General features: G+C 45.7%; 1 protein-coding gene across 22 annotated transcripts in view; it reads right to left on the reverse strand.

Annotated features, from left to right (window-relative positions):
• Positions 1 to 1,878: 1,878 nt before the first annotated feature.
• The window catches only part of LOC139556292 (afadin-like), a 127,333-nt gene continuing 106,346 nt past the window's right edge, over positions 1,879 to 22,865 (reverse strand). For 5 of the 22 annotated variants that reach the window (XM_071370103.1, XM_071370081.1, XM_071370086.1 and 2 more), the window contains 12 exons: positions 22,295 to 22,360; positions 21,905 to 21,978; positions 20,578 to 20,696; positions 19,930 to 20,130; positions 17,096 to 17,187; positions 14,719 to 14,907; positions 13,344 to 14,519; positions 12,069 to 12,104; positions 10,597 to 10,731; positions 7,982 to 8,510; positions 4,335 to 4,419; positions 1,879 to 4,157 (listed from right to left, as the gene is read on the reverse strand). In XM_071370103.1, the coding sequence (XP_071226204.1) occupies positions 3,998 to 4,157; positions 4,335 to 4,419; positions 7,982 to 8,510; positions 10,597 to 10,731; positions 12,069 to 12,104; positions 13,344 to 14,519; positions 14,719 to 14,907; positions 17,096 to 17,187; positions 19,930 to 20,130; positions 20,578 to 20,696; positions 21,905 to 21,978; positions 22,295 to 22,360 (2,862 nt within the window). In that variant the 3' untranslated portion in view covers positions 1,879 to 3,997. Of the gene's footprint in view, positions 4,158 to 4,334; positions 4,420 to 6,613; positions 7,600 to 7,981; positions 8,511 to 10,596; positions 10,732 to 12,068; positions 12,105 to 13,343; positions 14,520 to 14,718; positions 14,908 to 17,095; positions 17,188 to 19,929; positions 20,131 to 20,577; positions 20,697 to 21,904; positions 21,979 to 22,294; positions 22,361 to 22,865 lie in introns of those variants that run through there. The other 17 variants (XM_071370099.1, XM_071370096.1, XM_071370095.1 and 14 more) reach the window with 10 other exon arrangements.

Consider the following 22,865-nt stretch of genomic DNA (forward strand, 5'->3'; position numbering starts at 1 on the left):
TAAATAACATTGGCTTTTGAAGTAGCTTTGATACTTTCAAAATCTTAACTAGCAGTCATCATCATGAATCAAGTCGACAATCTACTGGCAAATCTTTTTTTTTAAGCCTTGTCATATGAAAATAAATTATAGATAAAACGTATTGGTACTCATTGGACATAAACAGTGGCAATTTTAACATGTAAATCTTGGTGGGGTGGGGGAAAAAAGCGGGATGCATGCCAGCAAAGCGACAACACAACACTAAACAATACATTAATTGCACTATAACGGTGACAAACGGTGCCCACAAACTGTTAGGGCCTACATAAAGCTGTCCTAACATCTTACCATTGCAAAACCTGCCTATCAGCGGAGCCTTGTCTGGCAGCGAAACAGTTCATTCAGCCTCATTTACTGCCAGGGAGATATGTACAGCTGAAGTCGGAAGTTTACATACACCTTAGCCAAATACAATTAAACTCAGCTTTTCACAATTCCTGACATTTAATCCTAGTAAAAATTCCCTGTCTTAGGTCAGTTAGGATCACCACTTTATTTTAAGAATGTGAAATGTCAGAATAATAGTAGAGTGAATGATATATTTCAGCTTTTATTTCTTTCATCACATTCCCAGTGGGTCAGAAGTTTACATACACTCAATTAGTATTTGGTAGCATTGCCTTTAAACTTTTTAACTTAGGTCAAACAATTGAAGGTAGCCTTCCACAAGCTTCCCACAATAAGTTGCGTGAATTTTGGCCCATTGGAAATTGCTCCCAAGGATAAACCAGACTTGTGGAGGTCTACAATTTTTTTCTGAGGGCTTGGCTGATTTCTTTTGATTTTCCCATGATGTCAAGCAAAGAGGCACTGAGTTTGAAGGTAGGCCTTGAAATACATCCACAGATACACCTCCAATTGACTCAAATTATGTCAATTAGCCTATCAGAAGCTTCTAAAGCCATTACATACTTTTCTGGAATTTTCCAAGCTGTTTCAAGGCACAGTCAACTTAGTGTATGTAAACTTCTGACCCACTGGAATTGTGATACAGTGAATTAAGGGAATCAATCTGTCCGTAAACAATTATTGGAAAATTAACTTGTGTCATGCACAAAGTAGATGTCCTAACCGACTTGCCAAAACTAGTTTGTTAACAAGAAATTTGTGGAGTGGTTGAAAAACTAGTTTTAATGACTCCAACCTAAGTGTGTGTACACTTCCGACTTCAACTGTATACTGTAGCTAAGAAAGTAATACGGAGTGCGTGTTGTGTAGTAAGCTGTTAGCAGCCCATGTGCATCACCCTAATAATTTGGTGCACATGTAGCCTATAACCTGTTTTTGAGAAATGTATTTGAATATTGTAAGAGCTTTCATTGTCTGCTTATATGCCCCCTTTATTTATCCTACGGTTCTGAGTTGGTGTACAGGGAGAACACTAAGAACGGCCCATGTTCTGAATTCTGTCTCTGGACAAAAAGTTATATTGACTACGTCCGTCATAGCTCGCTTGGCTTAATCGAAATTACAGATTGCCTCTTATCCACAGTTTGTACATCTCAATTGTCAGTAGAACCCACATTTGTTTAAGCAAGTCAGTCATATCAGCGTAAAAAAAAAAAAAATAGAGGCAGTAAATGAGGCTGAATGAACTGTTTCACTGCCAGACAAGGCACCGATGATAGCCAGGTGTAGCAGTGGATGGTGTTGGTACAGCATTATGTAAGCCCTAACAGTTTGTGGGCACTGTTTGTCACCCTTAAAGTGCAATTAATGTATTGTTTAGTGTTGTGTTGTGCAGTGGCTTTGCTGGCATGCTTCACTTTCCCCCCCCCCCCCCCCCACCAAGATTTACATGCTAAAATCACTACTGTAACTAATTAAACAACAGAACAGTGTCCATGTTTCAGTTTATTAGAAAAAAATGGTTGCAAGTGAAAGAGTAGAAATTGGCCAGTTTCTGTGCTCCCAGCTGCAGCAGAATGTGCCATTTTCAAAAGGCTTTGAGGTTCCATCATGATCAGACCTATACATTGTTATCAAACCTTACAGTTCAATACCACACCTAACATAGACTTCAATGTTTTCCTTCTGATAGGAAAATAGTGTTGCACAAAAGGATAATTGGGGATGTGAAAATAGGCTGCCCAGTTCCACAGTTTAGGATTGATGCTGCAGATCTTAATACCTGAAGCCATCCACTGTATGGAGTTTGTTCAGTCACTGAGGAAATTCTTTCTAGGGTACATTAAATAATTGACGATGTCTGATACAATTAAGTGGACAGTGAGTGTAATGCCTTCTGGTTTGACTCAAAAACAACCTTAGTCCAAAGACATACCAAGGTTAGGCGTACTACTCACGTCAGTAATCAGATATGTTCCTCTCAAATCCATAGTTCCTTGGAGGAGTCTTCAAGATGTGCATGTACACAAGATACATACACCAGTACACAATGCAAACAGGTGCATTATCACTATCACAAAGAAACTATAGCTAAAGCATGTAAAGAAAACACAATTGTAAATATTTCTATACAAATTTGTACAGAGTTCCTGCATTTTGTAAAATATGTATTTATTAATGATTTACAAAAGGCTATCATGAAACAATTTAAATGATTCAAATGTGTTACCTAAAATGAGAAACATGAATACATGTCGGTTAACATCTTTAAAGCTGAAACAGGATATTGATACTGTTACTTTATGGATAATGAACGTTAACATAGTCAAATCTGGCCCATGTTCTGAAAATAAAACAACAACATATTTACACACACGATGGAGTCACTCAAACAGCTGTGAATGAAGAGATGTACTTCATGTAAATAGCATTCTGCCCAAATCCTTAAAATAGCATTTACCTACAGTAGCCTATAAGTCCCAAATGTATTCCATGTTTGTATTGATTTAACCGAATGCTCAAGCATTTTAAATAAACAAAATCTGTGCAAGTACATTACATAAGGTTCAAATAAATACCTGTTAAACAAAACAAGGTTTTTACTTTGGATTTTTATTATCATTTGAACTGAAAATGAAGTAATTTTCCATCATGGTACGCTTCCACTTTCCGCATACTGGCAATGTATACAACTGGTCAAATTTCACAACTCTGCAAATTACTGTTAAATTCAAACAAAGAAAATCAATACAAAAAAGTGGGGGGGGGGGAATAGAAAACACCCCCCCAAATTTACAGTGAGAACCAAAAAGGTAGGAGTTCCTTATCTCAATTTCCTACATCACACTTGTATAAAATGCCCTGTTGGATAAAGTCTGAACCGTCCATTTCTGAAGATAAAAAACAAATGAGAGCTGTTACTATTAAGAATTGAGAGTTGTGTTTGGAACGAGAGAGATATTTACAGTGTGGGCGTGCACTCAGGTGGACCCCCAGTAAACCAGTTTATATATGTGGAAGTCATAGTGAAGACATAGCATCTTCCAGTAATGCCTGGATCAAAACTAAAGCCACATTCTAAGGAATGAAGAATACAGTGTATCGCAAACCAGAATGGACAACATTACTCCATTTGAATCAATGAGTATAGGAAGAAGTTCAACTTAAAAGATTGGTCTGGTAAGCCATTTATTTAAAAGTGTGAAAATATGTAATGCAGAAAGAGCATAAAATATTCCACATTACATTAAGCTATTAAAAGTGTTTAAATGAACAGAACTTTTCATCCCTAACCCAAGAACCATTTTACAAACAAAAATATATTCCCCTTCATGTGATTTGAAATTTGTCTTAGTAGAATAATTAATTTGTATTATTATTATATATTTTTTTTTACAGTGCTTTATTATAATATCTGATAGTTTAAGAGGGAAATTAAGCAAATAAATGTCTCAACTATTGCAACGATACATCTAAATTGTATGTAATGGTCCAGTTGTTCAATAAAAACAAAAAAAAGGAGAGTCACTGGGAAACAAAAGCTGGCTCTCTTTCCCATTGCTCAGTCGGGGCCTGGCGGTCAATTTGTCTTGCTAAGGCTACTTGTCTACTGCTTTGTATTGAGTTCATTTTCCAGCTCCATGAGTTTTCGCGAGGCCTTGACTTTGTTGGATACTTCCTTCCCTTGAGAAAAGAGCCGCTGGCGCTCCTTGAATGTCATACTCTCCGGGGCTCCTTCAGTTAATGTGTTTTCCTGTTCTTGACCACTGCAATGAGAAAAGCAACCACAATACGACTTAAAACATATACTGTACAACGTTGTGTGTTCTGAGAATTCCTACATACGTCTCAGTTTCTTATGGTCCTCATTCAGTCTAAAAGTATTTCCTCTGACCCAGTTGAATTATCTGTTTATGAAGAGAGAGATGCATGGCAGGCCTCACCCTTTCGTCCACTTTTCTCGCGGGTCCTTGTAAACTTCTCCTGATCCTACAACCCCTGTTGTGTTTCCAGTGTATGAATTAAATCCTGTGTTCATTAATTAAATTGGGGAAACAGAGCACATTAGTTAATGAATATGTTTTGTACCATGTTGGCAGGTTAAACCCATAGCGTAAAAAAAAGAATGAAAAAAAGCTGCTGGGTACATAACTTCTGTGTAAAACATATCTTTACTAAATGTATTCCCTGGGATTAATTTACCTGCTTCAGTACACAAAGAGTACAGCACACCAATGCAAAGTTATTGTGACATAACACTGTGTCAACTGTAAATTGTTGCCAAGTCACAGTCCAGGCTATATATGATTGTTATCTGTACCCAGCAACTTTTCAGTCATGTTCAAATTATACAACTGTGCCTTTTCCACAGACCAAAACAAGCCACAGGGACTAGATTAGCTGAGTGAATAGCGTTAGTGCAGTCCAAGGCACGCCTGAAGCAGCAGGGTCTGTGAAACAAGTTTGTGGGATCAAAAGTGGAGGTCAACCACTAAGTCATGTAGCACCCAAGATAAACTGTCATCAAGCCTGTTATGACAAAACTTTACTGAATAACCACTGGATGTTAGCTAGGAGCTCATCAAAGCCACAGGTGGCTGAATGAGGACTGATTCGGTATCTTAACTGGCATTCTAACTTCTAACCCAACACCATTGACCCCCAGGTGACCTCTACCTCTGACCCACAGTAGGCATTAATCAGTAAGTTCACGTGTCCGTGTGTGCCCGGGCCAGGCAAACGCAGTTGCTGCTGTCTCTCACACTAACCCAGAACTCCCACTAATAGAATCTTACTGGTTGTGTTCCAACTGGTTGTGTCTGAGTGGAAGCACAACCAGAATTCAAATGCATGTGGATTTTTCTTTGTTTAAAATTAATGAAACTAGGGATACCAGGGCAGACACAAACACATTGACGTGTGAACATTTACATTTAAGTCATTTAGCAGACGCTCTTATCCAGAGCGACTTACAAATTGGAAAGTTCATACATATTCATCCTGGTCCCCCCGTGGGGAATGAACCCACAACCCTGGCGTTGCAAGCGCCATGCTCTACCAACTGAGCCACACGGGACCACGAGAACGTGAACCGAGGCAGGACTCCACTGGCAGGGTCAAGTTCTTCTGGCACAGAACAGGCTCTCGGAGTCTACAGACTGGTTAAAAGTTGGTACCTATCCAAGATCTGTCTGTCCCCTGAGCTAAACCTATACCTTCTAAACCCTCCAGTAACTAAGTCACCACAGAAACGCAGTTTTCATGGTTTGTTGATTTCATTCTTTCGGAAGCCAAATTTCAGCTTATACAGAACAGTACTTGGCTTCAGATGTAATTGTAAAAATGCATAAAAGTCAACCAAAGGTCTTTCTATATTCTTGTGCCATGGATAATGTTTTCCTTTCCTTACACCTGGCTCCAAATATTCACATTAGTCAGATTTTGCTGATATTCTTTTAAGATAAAGTGGAGCAGAAGGTGGAATCTGAGCCTTCTCAAAACCTTTGGCTAGACATCTAGACGTCTTCACTATCAGAGAGCTGGGTTGCCCTTCTTCTTGATACTGCCAGTGGATTCGTCTGCCTGAATGTATTATTGTTAACAGAGGGAGCCAATGATTCAGGTGGAGACGGGTCACCTGAACCACGGCATGGCCCTCAGAGGAGGAGGTGGTGGTAAGCAGCAGCATTAGACAATGTCACTGACACAGATAGACTGACGGGACAGCCAGAGCCACAGAAGGCACAGACAGATAGACAGACAGGGCATACCAGTTGAAATTCACAAAAACAGAGACATGGCAGACAGACAGACAGACAGGGCAGAGACTGGAACAGTCATAGAAGACAAAAAGAGGAGTGAACAGAACACTTGAGGGCTGAAAGGAGGAGTGCAAAGCAGCAAAGGCAGTAGATAGCAATGGATATCAGGTCGATTGGAGTGAGCTTGGATTCAGCGCAGGGAGGCGTGTGACGGAGAGAGGCGGATTATGTTGATGTGGGGTTATAGCAAGGTTAGTGATTGGTCTCTCAATTTGAGTGAGGAATGCAACACAATAACAAAAGGCCCAGACATCATCATCATTCATACTGGGTAGGGGAAGGGCACTGGTGCTGTGTGCAGATGTTACATGCAGGGTGACAGTCACTGAACATCTTGACCCTGTTAGACTGTGTTGTATTAGTGACATCTTTTCTCCATGGCTGTTTAAAGTGTTCATATCCGGGGGGGGGGCACTTTCATAGTTTCTTTTAGAACATGTACCAACAAACTCATCTGTCTGGAAAATTAAAAGGCACAATCCTGTGATTCAGGTCAATGTGAATATTAAGTTATTTACTACAGTAGTCTATGCTATGGCTTACAATGAAACACTGAACATGTATTGTGTTTCGAGTAACATGAAATAGAGATATTAAGGGAAAGGGGGATACCTAGTCAGTTGTACAAATGAATGTATTCAACTGAAATGAGTCTTCCGCATTTAACCCAACCCCTCTGAATCAGAGAGGTGCGGGGGGCTGCCTTAATCGACATCCACGTTACACTTGAATTCTGTTCTCACCAAGAGGCTTTAAATATTGTGGTTTGTTGAGCAAAAATATACATACTATTCCTAAATTGTAAAACAAAGCTAATCTTTAAACATTTTATGAAAGCATAAATACTGTTTTAATAACTTATAAAATAGAATGTCATTGGTTCCAGGTGTTGATAAAAAGAACAACGTTTCTACTTTTGTCAGTAGGGGTCACTAAAGGCTTAAATAGAAAACATTGTGCCACAGATGAAGACCATAGAACTAGATTAAAGTGAATTAGTACTGCTCAGTAATCTAAATCAGTGATTGGTTTGGAGCCCTGACAGAGCTTTAAACAGCCACAGACAAAGACTCTGCCTCACTCAAAAGATCTTTCCCCTTTGCCAGGTGTGCAAGTGAGCCTAAAGAGAGCTGCTCCTCTCAGGTCCCACCACAGTGTCTGTGTGATAGATAAGAAGCCAGTGTCTCAGTGTTCCTTAACGCCAACACCACCACCAAGCAGCCGTGGGGCCCGCAGGCGGGAGACGGGCAGGCCACCCCCTCAGCAAAAACAAACACACATGGGCGGGTGGGCGTTGAGCAGCAACACCAACAGTACTATGATTGGATATCTGCACTGCTTTCATAGGGAATCACGGGTTGGTTGGTTTACCGATTGCTTTTACTCACTAGAAAGATGATTGGAGGAAGAGGAATGGGTGAGGACAGAGGACATTTTCTGACAGAAGGATTGGGAAAATTAAACAAAAATGGAGCCTGATTTGCTAGTGGTGGAGTGGAAATTCCAAAAAAAAGAGGACAAAACTATAACAGAAACCGATGGGAGAAAAAACGAATTACAAGTTGATTGGCAACTACAATACAGATCTATTGGATTGTCGATAGAGAAATAGAGTGGGAGAAAGGGAGAAGGGGAAATGGAAGCCAGAACGCCTCTGTACTGGAAAAACAGGAACACAAAAATATAACACAAAAAACATGAACGACTGAATGAGAGATATGGAATGGGAGGTATACGGGAGGCGTGTCCTCTCTCCTTTCTGTGTCTACCTTTAAAGTTGCCTGTCGGGATGAAGCCGAGGCTGGGTTTGATGGGAGGGGGAGGGGGCTGCCCTGCAGTACTGTTGGCATTGACAGCCGGCGGCTGGAATGAGCTGGACAGAAAGATCCCATCAGACATAGGACGGGGCTTGCGCGCAGGCGGCTGCGGCTTGTGTGCGGGCGGGAGGTCGCCATAGGACTTCCTGGTGGAGGAGAGTTTAACCTGACCTGCTAGGCCTGTAGTGTCCTCATCCTCCTCGTCATTGTACGAGACAAACTTGGCAGTGTACAAGGCGTCAGGGGAGACGACCTGGGTTTTGAGGTAGGAAGTGTTTCTCTGAGGCGGGGGTGGTGGAGCGTTAGTGGCAGTGGTTGCGGGGGATGCAGTGGGAGGGGGGGGCTGAGGCTGGTAGTCCCTGGGGAGGGGAGGTCTGTACAGACCAGGCTCGTCAGGCGTCAGCAGCTTGCGCTCGGCCTCCTCGTGCTGCCGGCGCCGCCCTTCCTCCAGGCGTGTGTAGTACTCCTCCTCCTGTCTCCTCTAAGGGAATAGGGAATGGGAAGAGCCTGTTAGTGTGGCCTACTCTCACCTCCAAGGCATGGCTGGCTGGACCTGACTCACTCTGCCTCTGCTGGAGGGAGACTACCCATGGCCACAAGACACCCAGACAAGTCCTCCACCTTATCTGTCTACTATGTGTCTGTATGTCTGTGTGTGAGGTGGGGGAGACTACTCTGTGTGTACTGGGTTCTGTAATACTTTAGTAGAGAAGCCTAGCGGTAAAGAGCGTTGGGCCAGTAACAAAGGTTGCTGGTTCGAATCCATGAGCCGACTAGGTGAAAACTGCCGATGTGCCCTTGAGCAAGGTACTTAACCCTAATTGCTCCTGTAAGTCACTCTATCAGATCGTCTACTAAAATGTAAATGTGCTGTTTTTCCTCTCCTTCCCTCCATGCTGTGTTGAGAACCACCAGAGGTGAGGATGGATAAAGACACTTCTCTGACAGCTGGGGCCAACAGTATGAAGTGGTTTGGGTTAGACTACAGTCAAGTGATCTGATAGGCTTGAAGACTCCAATTCAGGGAATTTTGGAGGGATTCTATGGTTTTAGCTCTGGAAAGGTACCAGCTAGTAATAGAGATTGGTCAGCTCTGGATTCTGTACATGGATCCCCTGGGTTAGTGTGTGCGTAGTGAGTGGTATGGTGGGTAGGTATATGTCATCGATGAGAGGATGGTGGGGGAACAGATATGTATTGTACTCTGGTATGACCACCACAAACCACTGCGAGGGTGGGGCATTCCAACAGCGGTTCCAAAGCAGTGCCTGATGGAATGACTATGGCTTCCCAACAAATGTAAAATATTGTAAAAAGTGACTCCCATGCTTTTTGGGGGTAGGAGGGTTACATGCATACATCCATACATAACATAACACAGAGGAAGGGGACCATCATGAGTCCATGCAGTTGGACATCATTGACATTATTACAGGGCTTCAATTACCAGTGGTGTGAGGATGACTCACAGGAAGACAACAGCTGAATCAATGGTCACACAGTAAAACAAAATGGCACTGGGATGTTGTAACAACGTCACACAAGGCAAGATGAAGGGGTGCTGCTGCTCTCAGACCACTGGTCATTTAATGTCCCTGTAACTAACTGGGACTGAGGACACAAAACACTAGTGCTCCAAAAACATGCTTAGCCTCTGACAGACCAACCACCAGGTTTCATTAAGATAAGTCAGCATCCTGTCTGCAGACTCCCTGGCCACAGGCCCTTTGCTCTCTGGCCCAATAACACTTCCCCTGAACACAGGGTACTACTTCCATCACTAATCACTGCTCTACTGGCTTCTTCTTATGTTCCTAAAACCCAGTCAGACAGAGTCCCCTTCACAGTTCTCTGACTGGTACATTGTAGAGGGGCGTATTCACAACTCCTCCCACAGGATCACTTACAGCTCTGTGGGAGACTGACCAACTGGGAACAGAACAGTAGAAACCTTGAAAAAGCTGATCATGTTAGCAGATTTCACAAAAAAACGACCACCTCAGTTGACCCTGAAGAGAAGTGGTCCCACGGATCGGTCTTTGTTTTTCACTGTGCATTCTGCTGCTGGACTGTTTAGTTGAGGCACAACTCCTGTTTCACGAGGTAAACTACAATTAGCTGGGCAGATCCCAACAGGGTAATACTATAATTACCATGCAGGTAAGACTCTCTCTGGGTTTACACTTTGATGTCCTCTGTTAATAGATCCGACTGGGGCATTCTGCTTTAATCTGCTCTGCTGGCAGTGACATCAATCCTTTCACATAACTAGCTTTAATAAAATGTAACAAATAATAATACTGAAAGACAGCTGTGGGCAATGCAAGCATCTGGATTTAATTGTGGTCTATTGCATTCATATTCTTTTATAATCGTATTGAAGTCTGACTGAACAGAAATCACTGATAGAATATTATGATAGAATATTTTGCCTGCATGAACATAAATGAGAACTCATATTTTGACAGCACCTGACTAACCAGCTGTGTGTTAGCTAGCTATGTGCTGTGTGAGAACTGTGTAGCGTCGATATACGTGGCTCTGTGGGTCCTGTCAGGGAGGTGTACCTTCTCATCGACCTCTCGTCTGGCCCTCTCCTCCTCTCTCCAGCGTCTCTCCTCCTCCTGTTTGGCCCGGTCCTCCGCTTCGCGTTTACGGATCTCCTCCAGCTGTTGCTTCCTCCGCCGCTCCTCGTCCTGCAACTACACACAGACACTTCAGCACCATGTACACGGCCCGGGAAGTCTACTGATCTCAGGAGTCCTTCAAAATTGTGTGCTTGGAGATGAATCAGTTGTATAGTGGAATATACTTTTAAATCAACTGTTTCTTATACTATTCAAATGCATTGTACATGAATGCTGTGAGGCCATACTTCCTAAAGTGAAAAGGTGGAAATATAATTTAGTAACAAACTATCCTCAGCTCTACAACTAGAGTAGGCCTACTGCTGCGCTAGTCTGTCTGTGGTCTCAATGCATAGTGCAGGTCAGGTTAGTTCACACAGAACCTCCTGTCATGGGCTCATATTACTATACTCGGTGTGTTTCCTCACTCAGTCACAGCTCCACAGTAAATCCCCAAAGCTCTAAGGACCCCTATCAGGTCTGCATCTACGCAAAGACTCATTCAGTAGATTGGCCCCCCTGTGAGGTACATCACACTGGCATCGGGTTTCCAGACAAGGGCTTGTTGTGTTGAAAACATCTAGGTCTAGATATGCTGATGGGATGCTCTGTATGCTGTGTATAAATCTAGAAGTTCTTTTCTCTCTGCCACAGGATAGGTCGTCTGTGGTGAGAGTAAAACGGTCTGCACTGCAGACAGGCATATGGCGACAGCTGGACATGCAGAATGAATGGCAACGTGCAGCGAGAACAAACAGCAGCATGGCTAGGCAGAGCAGAGGAGCGTCCAGTTCAAGCCTTAGTTACATCACTGATGTCATGGTGACCAAACACAACAGACTGGAAGTCAATCACCGGATGAAACATGACTACAGATGGACAGTAGAAACATTTCCTACACTGTGCAACTTCCCCAATGAGAGGGGAGTTGAGGAGGAGAGCGATGCTATATTGGCTGAGCACCGGCGTTGTTCACACAGAGCTGGATGAGTTGAATGAAGTGGACTGACAATGACACAATGATGGTTACACCACATGCAGATGACCACTGCTGGGGGAGGGTCTCAAATCATGCAGACTGACCCCCACTGCAGGCCAGGCAGCTCCCTGCACTGAAACAGCTGCATAGTACTGAGTTCTCTTGAACAAATACAGTATTTAACCATGCCCAAGTTAGTTTTAGACTTCTTTAAGGTTAAATGAGTTATTATACTGCAGTTATCTAGTGGAGACAGACAGGGTTCCACAGCGTCGCAGGGTGACATCCCCGAACCCCGCCCCTGTCGCTCCACGAGAACAGCAGCCCCCCCCCCCAGGCCAGATGAGAGGGAGGGGACAGAAGGAACGAGAAGAGACAGGTGGAACCGAAGACAAGAAAGGAGGATAAGGAGCAGTGCGCAAAGAGAACGTACCAAGTCTAGAACAGAGATTGCTGGGACAGCAGTCTGCTGCGGAAGGAGAGAAAAAAACAAATAGAGAAAGAAAAGAGGAGAAACGAGGGAGAAAGAGAGTAAATAAATATAAATTAAAAGGAGGGCATAGAAGAAGATAAAAGTAAAAACATTTTTAGGGGTTTTGGAGGCAGCAGTGATGTGGTGCCAGGAACATTTCTCCACAGAATGGGGCTGATTACTGCCAGCGGCCGAATGAGCAGCCCACTTCCCCTCAGACAGACAACGCTCCGCTCAGTCCCATCCCTCGCATGGAGCTCCAAAGTGCCCCGTTTACACATCGTTTCACCACCAACCCCCTGGCCGAAACTAAGACCACCTTTCTCCCTCAGAGACAGACAACAAGGGGTTGTGAGCCTTGGCCTGGCTGGCAGGGACTGCTCACTACATCCCGGAATCATTGTCTCACTAGACAGTCTGGATACAAGGTCACAGCAGATTGAAGACAGTACTCTTGTAACAGTTACAAATGAGAAGCAACACACTGTAGAGGGGTCTCACTGGTTTATGTTGATCTGTGGTGTCGTCTGAGAGGATTAGCGACATTAGCCCAGGTTAGATGGCATTTTATTCTGTCCAAGGAAGGGCGTGTTTTTGCATGTACAATGGTACATTGATGGGCAAAAATATGCTACTCTAGCCATCTTGTTAGACCAGGAAAATGAGATGAATAATTTCCAAATTACCATAATAAATTTGTTAAAAAGAACCAATTTGTACTTTGCTATGTTTCCATGTAAGTTTGTTGTGTGTCCGGCATCCTGCCCCCTCCCTCCCTCTCTCCGCAGCCAGTCGAGTACAGCAGCTCAGCTCAGCATGGCAAAGCAATGACGTAAGGATGTTGCAGGTGCACATTGCAAAACATTCATTGTAGCTAGCTACTTCATGGGGTTCCTCATGGGAATTCCATATCCTATTCTGTAACCATTAAGCCCAGTTCCATTTCCTCTTTTCTCAGTGTTTTGCTTCCCATGGCTCGCCCTTCCTTGGCATGAGAACCTTCAGTCGAGAGGCTAAAAACCTTTCAGAGCTCAGAACATTTATAATGGGTGTACTGTAACCAATGATGGGTTCATGTGCATCTAATAGCACTATGAAGATCTTGGGCCACTGGTCTTTCCTCCATACACCTTACCTCTGATGTCCGGTATGATTCCCTATACCGTAGCCTACCTTCTCCACATCCTCCTGTTCTCCACTGTGCACACTAGACCCCTGCTCTCCAGGGCAGCTCACCCTTGCTCTCTTCTCTGCCTCCAGCCGCTGCATGATCATCATGGTGTCCACGTCCTCGTCGTCATCCTCCTCATCTTCCTCATCACTCTGCTTGGACTCCTGCAGTCTCTTCTGGAACTGCCACTCCAGCATCAGCTTCCTGAGCCGGTCGCTCTCCTCGGCCGTACGCTCCGGCTTGGCCTGCAGGTCCTGGATCTCCCTGTCCAGCAGGTCTACGATGTGCAGCTGCTGCTGCTTCTCCAGCTTCTCCCGGGCGTCCCTCTTCCAGGGGTCTGGGGACAGGCTGTCGCTGGAGGACAGCTCCTCCTTGCTGATGGTGATGTACTGCAGGTCCCGGCGCTCGATGGTGCGGGGCTGCTGCTGGGGGAGCAGCTCTCTGATCACTGTGTCCATTGGGTTACCCTGAGGGGGCAGGGTGCCCGCTCTGGGCAGGGTGGACAGTTTCTCTGGCCTGGGGGGCTGCTGTTGCTGGGCCTGCTGTTGGCCCTGGGGGGGGAGGTAGGGATGGGGCACCTGCTGCATGGGGGACCGGGGAGGGGGCATCTGCTGGTGCTGTGTGGGAGGGGGGAGTGTGCCCCCGTGTTGGTTGTTGTTGTGGGCTACAGGCACAGCTGGGTTACGGACCTGTCCCAGCTTCCTCTCCTGCTCCCTCCTCTTCCTCTCCCTCTCCTCCTCTAACCGGGCCTTCTCCTTCTCATACCAGCGCTGCTGCTCCTCGCGCTTCTTGCGGTCGGCGGCGGCGGCTGCGGCCTGCTGCTGGTTGGCCGAGGGAGGAGGGGGCAGGGGAAGGTCGGGCTGGAGCTCAAAGTCCTGGTAGTGTACGGGGGGAGGGGGTGGTGGAGGGGGAGGGAGGTCCGTGCGTGTGGACTGGGCCACGGGGCCTGGGTGGGGGGCGATGGGGCCGGGGGTCTTCCAGCGTCCCGGGCCACTCTTGTGGTTGCTCTGGGTTTTGTTGGAGGAGGACGAGGAGTAGTTGAGGTGCTCCTGGCTGGAGGTGGAGGACTCCACAGAGGAGGAGACCTGGTGGTGGTTGACCCAGTGTTCCCCACTGCCTCGCTGGTAGTCAGCCTCTCTCTGCTGCTGCTGGTGCAGGTGGACCAGGTCCTCAGGACGCAGGCCGGGTGGAGGGTAGCCCCCCGGGAGGTCACACAGCTCCTCCTGAGAGTGGTCCACCCGCTGAGAGGACAGACACGGCAGTCACACACACATTAACACAGTGCAAGAGCAGCACAACACTTTTTCACAACTGTATACTCCTAATTCCTTTATAAATTAACAACACGCCTTTCATAGTATATACTCTGAGGGAGGCTATTCAGAGAAAACATTTATGTATGATTCCTTTGCTCCTGGAGTGATGTCACTGTGTGCACACCTGCATAGCTATGCTGTTGTGGTGGTGGTCTTCCATGGGGCCGGGAGGACCCCTGTCGTCAGCGTATAACTGTCCTGGGGCCGGGTCCATCCGGTTCGTAGACTTGGAGGCTGGGATGGTGAAGTATTCCCTGGGGTAGGTCTGAGTGGGAATAGGATAGGCCTCCGGATGGGGTGGAGAGGGCTCGTCCTATAGACAAGGAAAAAGGAACTACTATTAAACTTCTTATGGCTGCAATCCCGTTAACGGGATGATATGACAGCCAGTGAAAGTGCAGGGCGCCAAATTCAAACAACAGAAATCTCATAATTAAAATTCCTCAAACATACTTTAGCCTAATTTGCTACATAGGTCATCTGCCTTTTTTGCAATTATTTTCCATTGGACAAAAGATGTAACCCACAAATATGTTGGCTTAGGTTTTTTTTGCCAAACTAACAATGTCTTACTGTAAATTATTTTATTTGATTTCAACTAACTTATGTTAACTTAAGATTTAATTAATCTTATACCATTTTAAAGGTAATCTTGTTGTTAATCCCACCAAAGTGTCCGATTTCAAATAGGCTTTACAGCGAAAGCACCACAAACGATTGCAAAATCACAGACAAACACAGTCATTTTTCCAGCCAAAGACAGGAGTCATAAAAAGAAGAAAGAGATAAAACTAATCACTAACCTTTGATAATCTTCATCAGATGACACTCATAGGACTTCATGTTACACAATACATATATGTTTTGTTTGATAAAGTTAATATTTATATCCAAAAACCTCAGTTTACATTGGCGCCATGTTCAGATATGCCTCCAAAATATCCGGAGAAATTGCAGAGCGCCACGTCAAATAACATAAATACTCATCATAAACTTTGATGAAAGATACATGTTTTACATAGAATTAAAGATACACTTGTTCTTAATGCAACCGCTGTGTCAGATTTCAAAAAGCTTTACGGCAAAAGCACAATATTAAATAATCTGAGAACAGCGTTCAGCCACAAAAGAAAGCCATACAGTTACCTGCCAAATTGTGCAGGAAACAAAACTCATAAAAAGCATTATAAATCTTCACTTACCTTTGCTGATCTTCATCGGAATGCACTCCAAGGACTCCCACTTCCACAAGAAATGTTTGTTTTGTTCGGTAATGTCATTATTTATGTCCAAATAGCTATTTTTGTTAGGGCGTTAGGTACACATATCCAAACGCTCGTGCAGGTCGAGCATTACTTCGGACAAAAACTTCAAAAAGTTATATTACAGGTCGAATAAACATTTCCAAATAAATGTGTCCTATCCCCCAGGATTTCAAACTAAGTATAGAATCAATCTTTAGGGTGTTGTTATCATAAATCTTCAATAAAGTTCCAACCGGAGAATTCTTTTATGTCTAGAGAATCAATGGAACGCAGGTCGATATCATGTGGAATGTGCATGACCAGGAAATGGCTCTCTGCCAGTTACCTGACTCATTCAGCTCTTATTCAGCCCCACAACACAGTTGAAGCCTCATTCAAGTTTCTAAAGACGGTTGTCAATTTACCAACCTCAGATATCTCACTTCTTGTTTGGATTTCTTCTCAGGTTTTTGCCTTCCATATGAGTTATTTTATACTCACAGACATCATTCAAACAGTTTTAGAAACTTCAGAGTGTTTTCTATCCAATACTAATCATATTATGCATATATTAGCAACTGGGACTGAGGAGCAGGTCGTTTACTCTGGGCACCTTTCATCCAAGCTACTCAATACTGCTCCTGCAGCCATAAGAAGTTTTAAACCAGACATTACGGTTGGCTAAGAGATCAAGACAATCGTTCTTGTGGTCGCATAGAGAAGGAATTGTGTTAGTTCAAATCATACATTAAGGTCGGCTACCAGACAATTGTTATTGTGGTCTTGGATTTCTGGAATCAGTGTTGTTAACGGTAGATGGCGTTGGGGTGCCATGGTCAGGGAGACCATTGTTTGTTGGTGATGCAGCACATGAACACAGCACCACAGCTGGGTAGCTAATCAGTAAGTGGTTAGAGAGCTGATTAGGATTCATTAAAGGGGAACATGAAAAACAAGAGGTAAAGCTATTTTCAGTAACGCTGCTTTCGGTTTTTACTACCAATAATGACTCATAAGACTCTTGATTACAGTTTTGATTGTGAGTGCTGAGAAGAACGGGTTTAAAAACAGGAAATAATGCAATACTGTACGGTCTCTGCATGATGGAGTTCAGCCCTGTCCTACTCTGACCTGTCCAGTGGTGTGACTGGTAATGTCTTGGTGTGGTCTCATAACTCGGACAGAGTAAAACTTCTCCTCAGAGAGACATGCTACGGAGACATTCCTCTGGCTGCTGTTGCTGCTGTGTTTACTCACATCAACACACAGGTTGCCCGTGGAGACAGAGGTGATCTTGGTCCCAGGTCCTCGTGTGTAGACGGCCTTCCCTCCCGGACTCTGGCTCTGGTCTGGAGGAGGAAAACACCATGGAGTCAGAGCTGAGCAGAGGCAAACCCAGTGGTCACACCACGTACTGTACCCCAGTGGTCACACCACGTACTGTACCCCAGTGGTCACACCACATACTGTACCCCAGTGGTCACACCACATACTGTACCCCAGTGGTCACACCACATACTGTACCCCAGTGGTCACACCACATACTGTACCCCAGTGGTCACACCACATACTGTACCCCAGTGGTCACACCACATACTGTACCCCAGTGGTCACACCACATACTGTACCCCAGTGGTCACACCACATACTGTACCCCAGTGGTCACACCACATACTGTACCCTAGTGGTCACACCACATACTGTACCCCAGTGGTCACACCACATACTGTAATCCAGTGGTCACACCACATACTGTACCCCAGTGGTCACACCACATACTGTACCCCAGTGGTCACACCACATACTGTACCCCAGTGGTCACACCACATACTGTACCTCAGTGGTCACACCACATACTGTACCCCAGTGGTCACACCACATACTGTACCCCAGTGGTCACACCACGTACTGTACCCCAGTGGTCACACCACGTACTGTACCCCAGTGGTCACACCACGTACTGTACCCCAGTGGTCACACCACGTACTGTACCCCAGTGGTCACACCACGTACTGTACCCCAGTGGTCACACCACGTACTGTACCCCAGTGGTCACACCACGTACTGTACCCCAGTGGTCACACCACGTACTGTACCCCAGTGGTCACACCACGTACTGTACCCCAGTGGTCACACCACGTACTGTACCCCAGTGGTCACACCACATACTGTACCCCAGTGGTCACACCACATACTGTACCCCAGTGGTCACACCACATACTGTACCCCAGTGGTCACACCACATACTGTACCCCAGTAGTCACACCACATACTGTACCCCAGTAGTCACACCACATACTGTACCCCAGTGGTCACACCACATACTGTACCCCAGTGGTCACACCACATACTGTACCCCAGTGGTCACACCACATACTGTACCCCAGTGGTCACACCACATACTGTACCCTAGTGGTCACACCACATACTGTACCCTAGTGGTCACACCACATACTGTACCCCAGTGGTCACACCACATACTGTACCCCAGTGGTCACACCACATACTGTACCCCAGTGGTCACACCACATACTGTACCCCAGTGGTCACACCACATACTGTACCCTCAGTGGTCACACCACATACTGTACCCTCAGTGGTCACACCACATACTGTACCCCAGTGGTCACACCACATACTGTAACCCCAGTGGTCACACCACGTACTGTACCCAGTGGTCACACCACATACTGTACCCAGTGGTCACACCACGTACTGTACCCCAGTGGTCACACCACGTACTGTACCCCAGTGGTCACACCACATACTGTACCCCAGTGGTCACACCACATACTGTACCTCAGTGGTCACACCACAGTACTGTACCCTCAGTGGTCACACCACATACTGTACCCCAGTGGTCACACCACATACTGTACCCCAGTGGTCACACCACATACTGTACCCCAGTGGTCACACCACATACTGTACCCCAGTGGTCACACCACATACTGTACCCCAGTGGTCACACCACATACTGTACCCCAGTGGTCACACCACATACTGTACCCCAGTGGTCACACCACATACTGTACCCCAGTGGTCACACCACATACTGTACCCCAGTGTACCAGTGGTCACACCACATACTGTACCCCAGTGGTCACACCACATACTGTACCCCAGTGGTCACACCACATACTGTACCCCAGTGGTCACACCACATACTGTACCCCAGTGGTCACACCACATACTGTACCCCAGTGGTCACACCACATACTGTACCCCAGTGGTCACACCACATACTGTACCCCAGTGGTCACACCACATACTGTACCCCAGTGGTCACACCACATACTGTACCCCAGTGGTCACACCACATACTGTACCCCAGTGGTCACACCACATACTGTACCCCAGTGGTCACACCACATACTGTACCCCAGTGGTCACACCACATACTGTACCCCAGTGGTCACACCACATACTGTACCCCAGTGGTCACACCACATACTGTACCCCAGTGGTCACACCACATACTGTACCCCAGTGGTCACACCACATACTGTACCCCAGTGGTCACACCACATACTGTACCCCAGTGGTCACACCACATACTGTACCCCAGTGGTCACACCACATACTGTACCCTAGTGGTCACACCACATACTGTACCCTAGTGGTCACACCACATACTGTACCCCAGTAGTCACACCACATACTGTACCCCAGTGGTCACACCACATACTGTACCCTAGTGGTCCCACCACATACTGTACCCTAGTGGTCACACCACATACTGTACCCTAGTGGTCACACCACATACTGTACCCCAGTGGTCACACCACATACTGTACCCTAGTGGTCCCACCACATACTGTACCCTAGTGGTCACACCACATACTGTACCCTAGTGGTCACACCACATACTGTACCTCAGTGAGCACCATCTCTTGCTATGGGGTTTGGAGGCTTTTGTTCCAGCCCGACACTAAAAAAAATCTCCTAATCAAGACACACTGGCACAACACCCCAGGAACAGGGTTGGGTAGCACTGCCCTCCCCTCCTGACATGTACAGTATGTCACAACAGGCCTATTAAACGTCCCTCTGTATCACACAGGGGTGCTGTATGGGTTCGATCTACTCACTGGCCACGTTGGGGCTGGAGCGGTGGTCGGTCCGGTTCTTCAGTAGCCTCTCCTCCCCGCTCATCTTCTTTGGTTCTGGGTAGGCCTGCCAGTCGGCCTGGGGGCTCTCTGGAGAGCCGTTCTGGACCGAGTTGTTGTACAGTTCAAAGCCTTCACTCTTTGGTCTCAGTTTACCATTCTTGTCACGCCCTCCTTGCGACGCTGAGAGAGAGAGATTAAGGATTAATGAGCCAACCACAGCAGACAGTTCATGCACAATGGACATCCTTAACTATCTGCAGTCATGTTCACAGCACACACTACCAGCCAGCACCCCATACACTACAACTGTCTCTCTAATACCACAGAAGTCTATAGGCTGGATGTTGAAAACAAAACAACTCAGACTTTGGCTTCTGACATTTCAATGGAATTTTGAGCCCTAATGACAACTGCTAAGTTTAATTGTGTGTGACTGATTGGGGGGGATTGCCAGAGCCCGCCACAAACCCTGATTATGCTAGTGTGGTAACACTGACTCTAGACCATGACAACAAGAAGGGACATTGTCTGCATCTGGAATGGCACCCTATGGGCCAGTAGTACACTATATAGGGGACACTGTGAATTTTCTGACACCACCATTGCCCTAGCAGAGCAGACCCTTACCTCTGGGCATCATAGGAGAAGGCTGGTTGAGGAGCGTGGCCAGGCCGTGGTAGATGGCTCCCTGTTTGGCCACCTCCAGTGTCACCACAGAGCCTGTCCTCGTCATCAACTCCGCAGCCCTGACAAGAGAACGAGGACATCACATATATTCATGGGACTCAATCAGAATAGATTGGAATGGAGAGATGATTGAATGTAACAGAACAAAACAAATATGCCAAAGTTGTTGTTTTTCATCGTGGTAGTACCAAGTACAGATGTTTATGAGACTTTCATTGGCAGACAAAGAGTTCACATAACTTGATCAGGAATGGCTTTAAAACATTCCCCATATGTAATAGCATTTAGAAATTCATTTCCCCACAGTTTTAAACTGTCTGTTTGGAGCTCAAGGCCTTGTGGTTAATCACTGGCAAACACATACACACAATAACTTCTCAAAGCAACCAACAAATCCAAGAGTTGGAACAGATTCTCAGCTGAAGAGCAGATTGTGCTGACTTGCTGCACCCTCGACAACTACTGTGATTATTATTATTTGACCATGCTGGTCATTTATTAACATTTGAACATCTTGGCCATGTTCTGTTATAATCTCCACCCGGCACAGCCAGAAGAGGACTGGCCACCCCTCATAGCCTGGTTCCTCTCTAGGTTTCTTCCTGGGTTTTGGCCTTTCTAGGGAGTTTTTCCTAGCCACCGTGCATCTACACCTGCATTGCTTGCTGTTTGGGGTTTTAGGCTGGGTTTCTGTACAGCACTTTGAGATACCAGCTGATGTAAGAAGGGCTTTATAAATACATTTGATTTGATAGTGTAATGCTTTCATTTCAACATGGCTATTAGATTTTAAAAGTTCAAATCAACTCTTTGAAAACAGAATGTTAGCGATTGAGCACTGAGTTTCAACTGTTTGGGCATTTGGAAACCAAAGGCACACGGACAGAAAGGTTGTGGGTGTTTGAAAGGGTATAAAGGATTAATCTGTGAGAGGTGTGGACCAAGGATAAGCTATTCATTACTATTAGACCCAACATAAACATCGTGGAGGTCATCGTAAGTCAGTGCACTGTAGATAAGTCTCTGCTCGTTCAACGTGATTGAGCCAATTTAATTCCATGGTGTAACTGCCTTCTATTGAAACGGCTCTTTGTATCAACTTGGCCTTGATGTTCCCTATCTTGGGTTCTCTTCAGTGCGTTATAAGGACAACAGCAGGACATTACATGTCTTGCTTCAATCCTAAACCCAATCTGTACACAAGGGCCAAGTAGTGTTGTGGAGTGACCCGGGGCAAGGCGGGACAGAAATATTTCTGAGGCATTACCTCTCCTGGGAGAGGCCCACCAGGCTGCGGCCGTCCACACTCAGCAGCTGGTCCCCTGCAGCCAGACGCCCGTCCTACACACACACACATGCACACACACGCACGCAGACACGGACACGCAGACACGCACTCAGAGAAAGAGGGTGAGGGAAGAAGAGACAGGTTGTATAATAGCAGCAGTGCACACATTGAAAGTTATTGTTGTGAGTCAGTCTAGATTTTTGATTTGAGCAGATTTATTAGGACACCCATTAGCCAATGGAGACAGCTAGTCTTACTGCGGTCCAACATATTACGAAAAAAGACATTACAGCCAAAATACTTCACAATTGACATACTAGATGAGGTCATTCTGAATAAAGGATGTAGTCGTTGATCTAAAACACTCACCATGTCAGCCGCGCCTCCCTTCACAACAGACTTGATGTAGATCCCGAGCTTGTCCTGCCCAGCACCCTGGAGGAAGACCGAGGAGAACATTCACTACACAGGCCAAGGAGACAGACAGAACACTTGGACATAAAGAAGGTCTGGCTGGGACACTTGGCCCAGTGTTCTATTGTGACACATGCTACTGTGGAGCAGCTGCTGATCAGCTGGCCTACTGGACTGGTGAAACATTGTTAACAGTAACACATAGACCATTTAGGGTTATAGCACATCACTAAAATCACACAGCTACTGTAGCACTGTCTGGAGACATCTGTCTGCAGTGAACTGACAGCTAAATTAAACTATTCATCTGGAATCTAGAGAGCCTGAGCGGGACAACTTAGATTCAATCAGCACTGTTGACAGAAGTATCAACAAAACATGGTGTTAATAATGACGCTACATGAGACGAGGCCAAAGGAGGGTTGACATGATACGTGCCATCTGCTGTTTTGACATGATACGTGCCATCTGCTGTTTTGACATGATACGTGCCATCTGCTGTTTTGACATGATACGTGCCATCTGC

This window comes from Salvelinus alpinus, chromosome 27, assembly GCF_045679555.1.
Source record: "Salvelinus alpinus chromosome 27, SLU_Salpinus.1, whole genome shotgun sequence".
Taxonomy (NCBI): domain Eukaryota; kingdom Metazoa; phylum Chordata; class Actinopteri; order Salmoniformes; family Salmonidae; genus Salvelinus; species Salvelinus alpinus.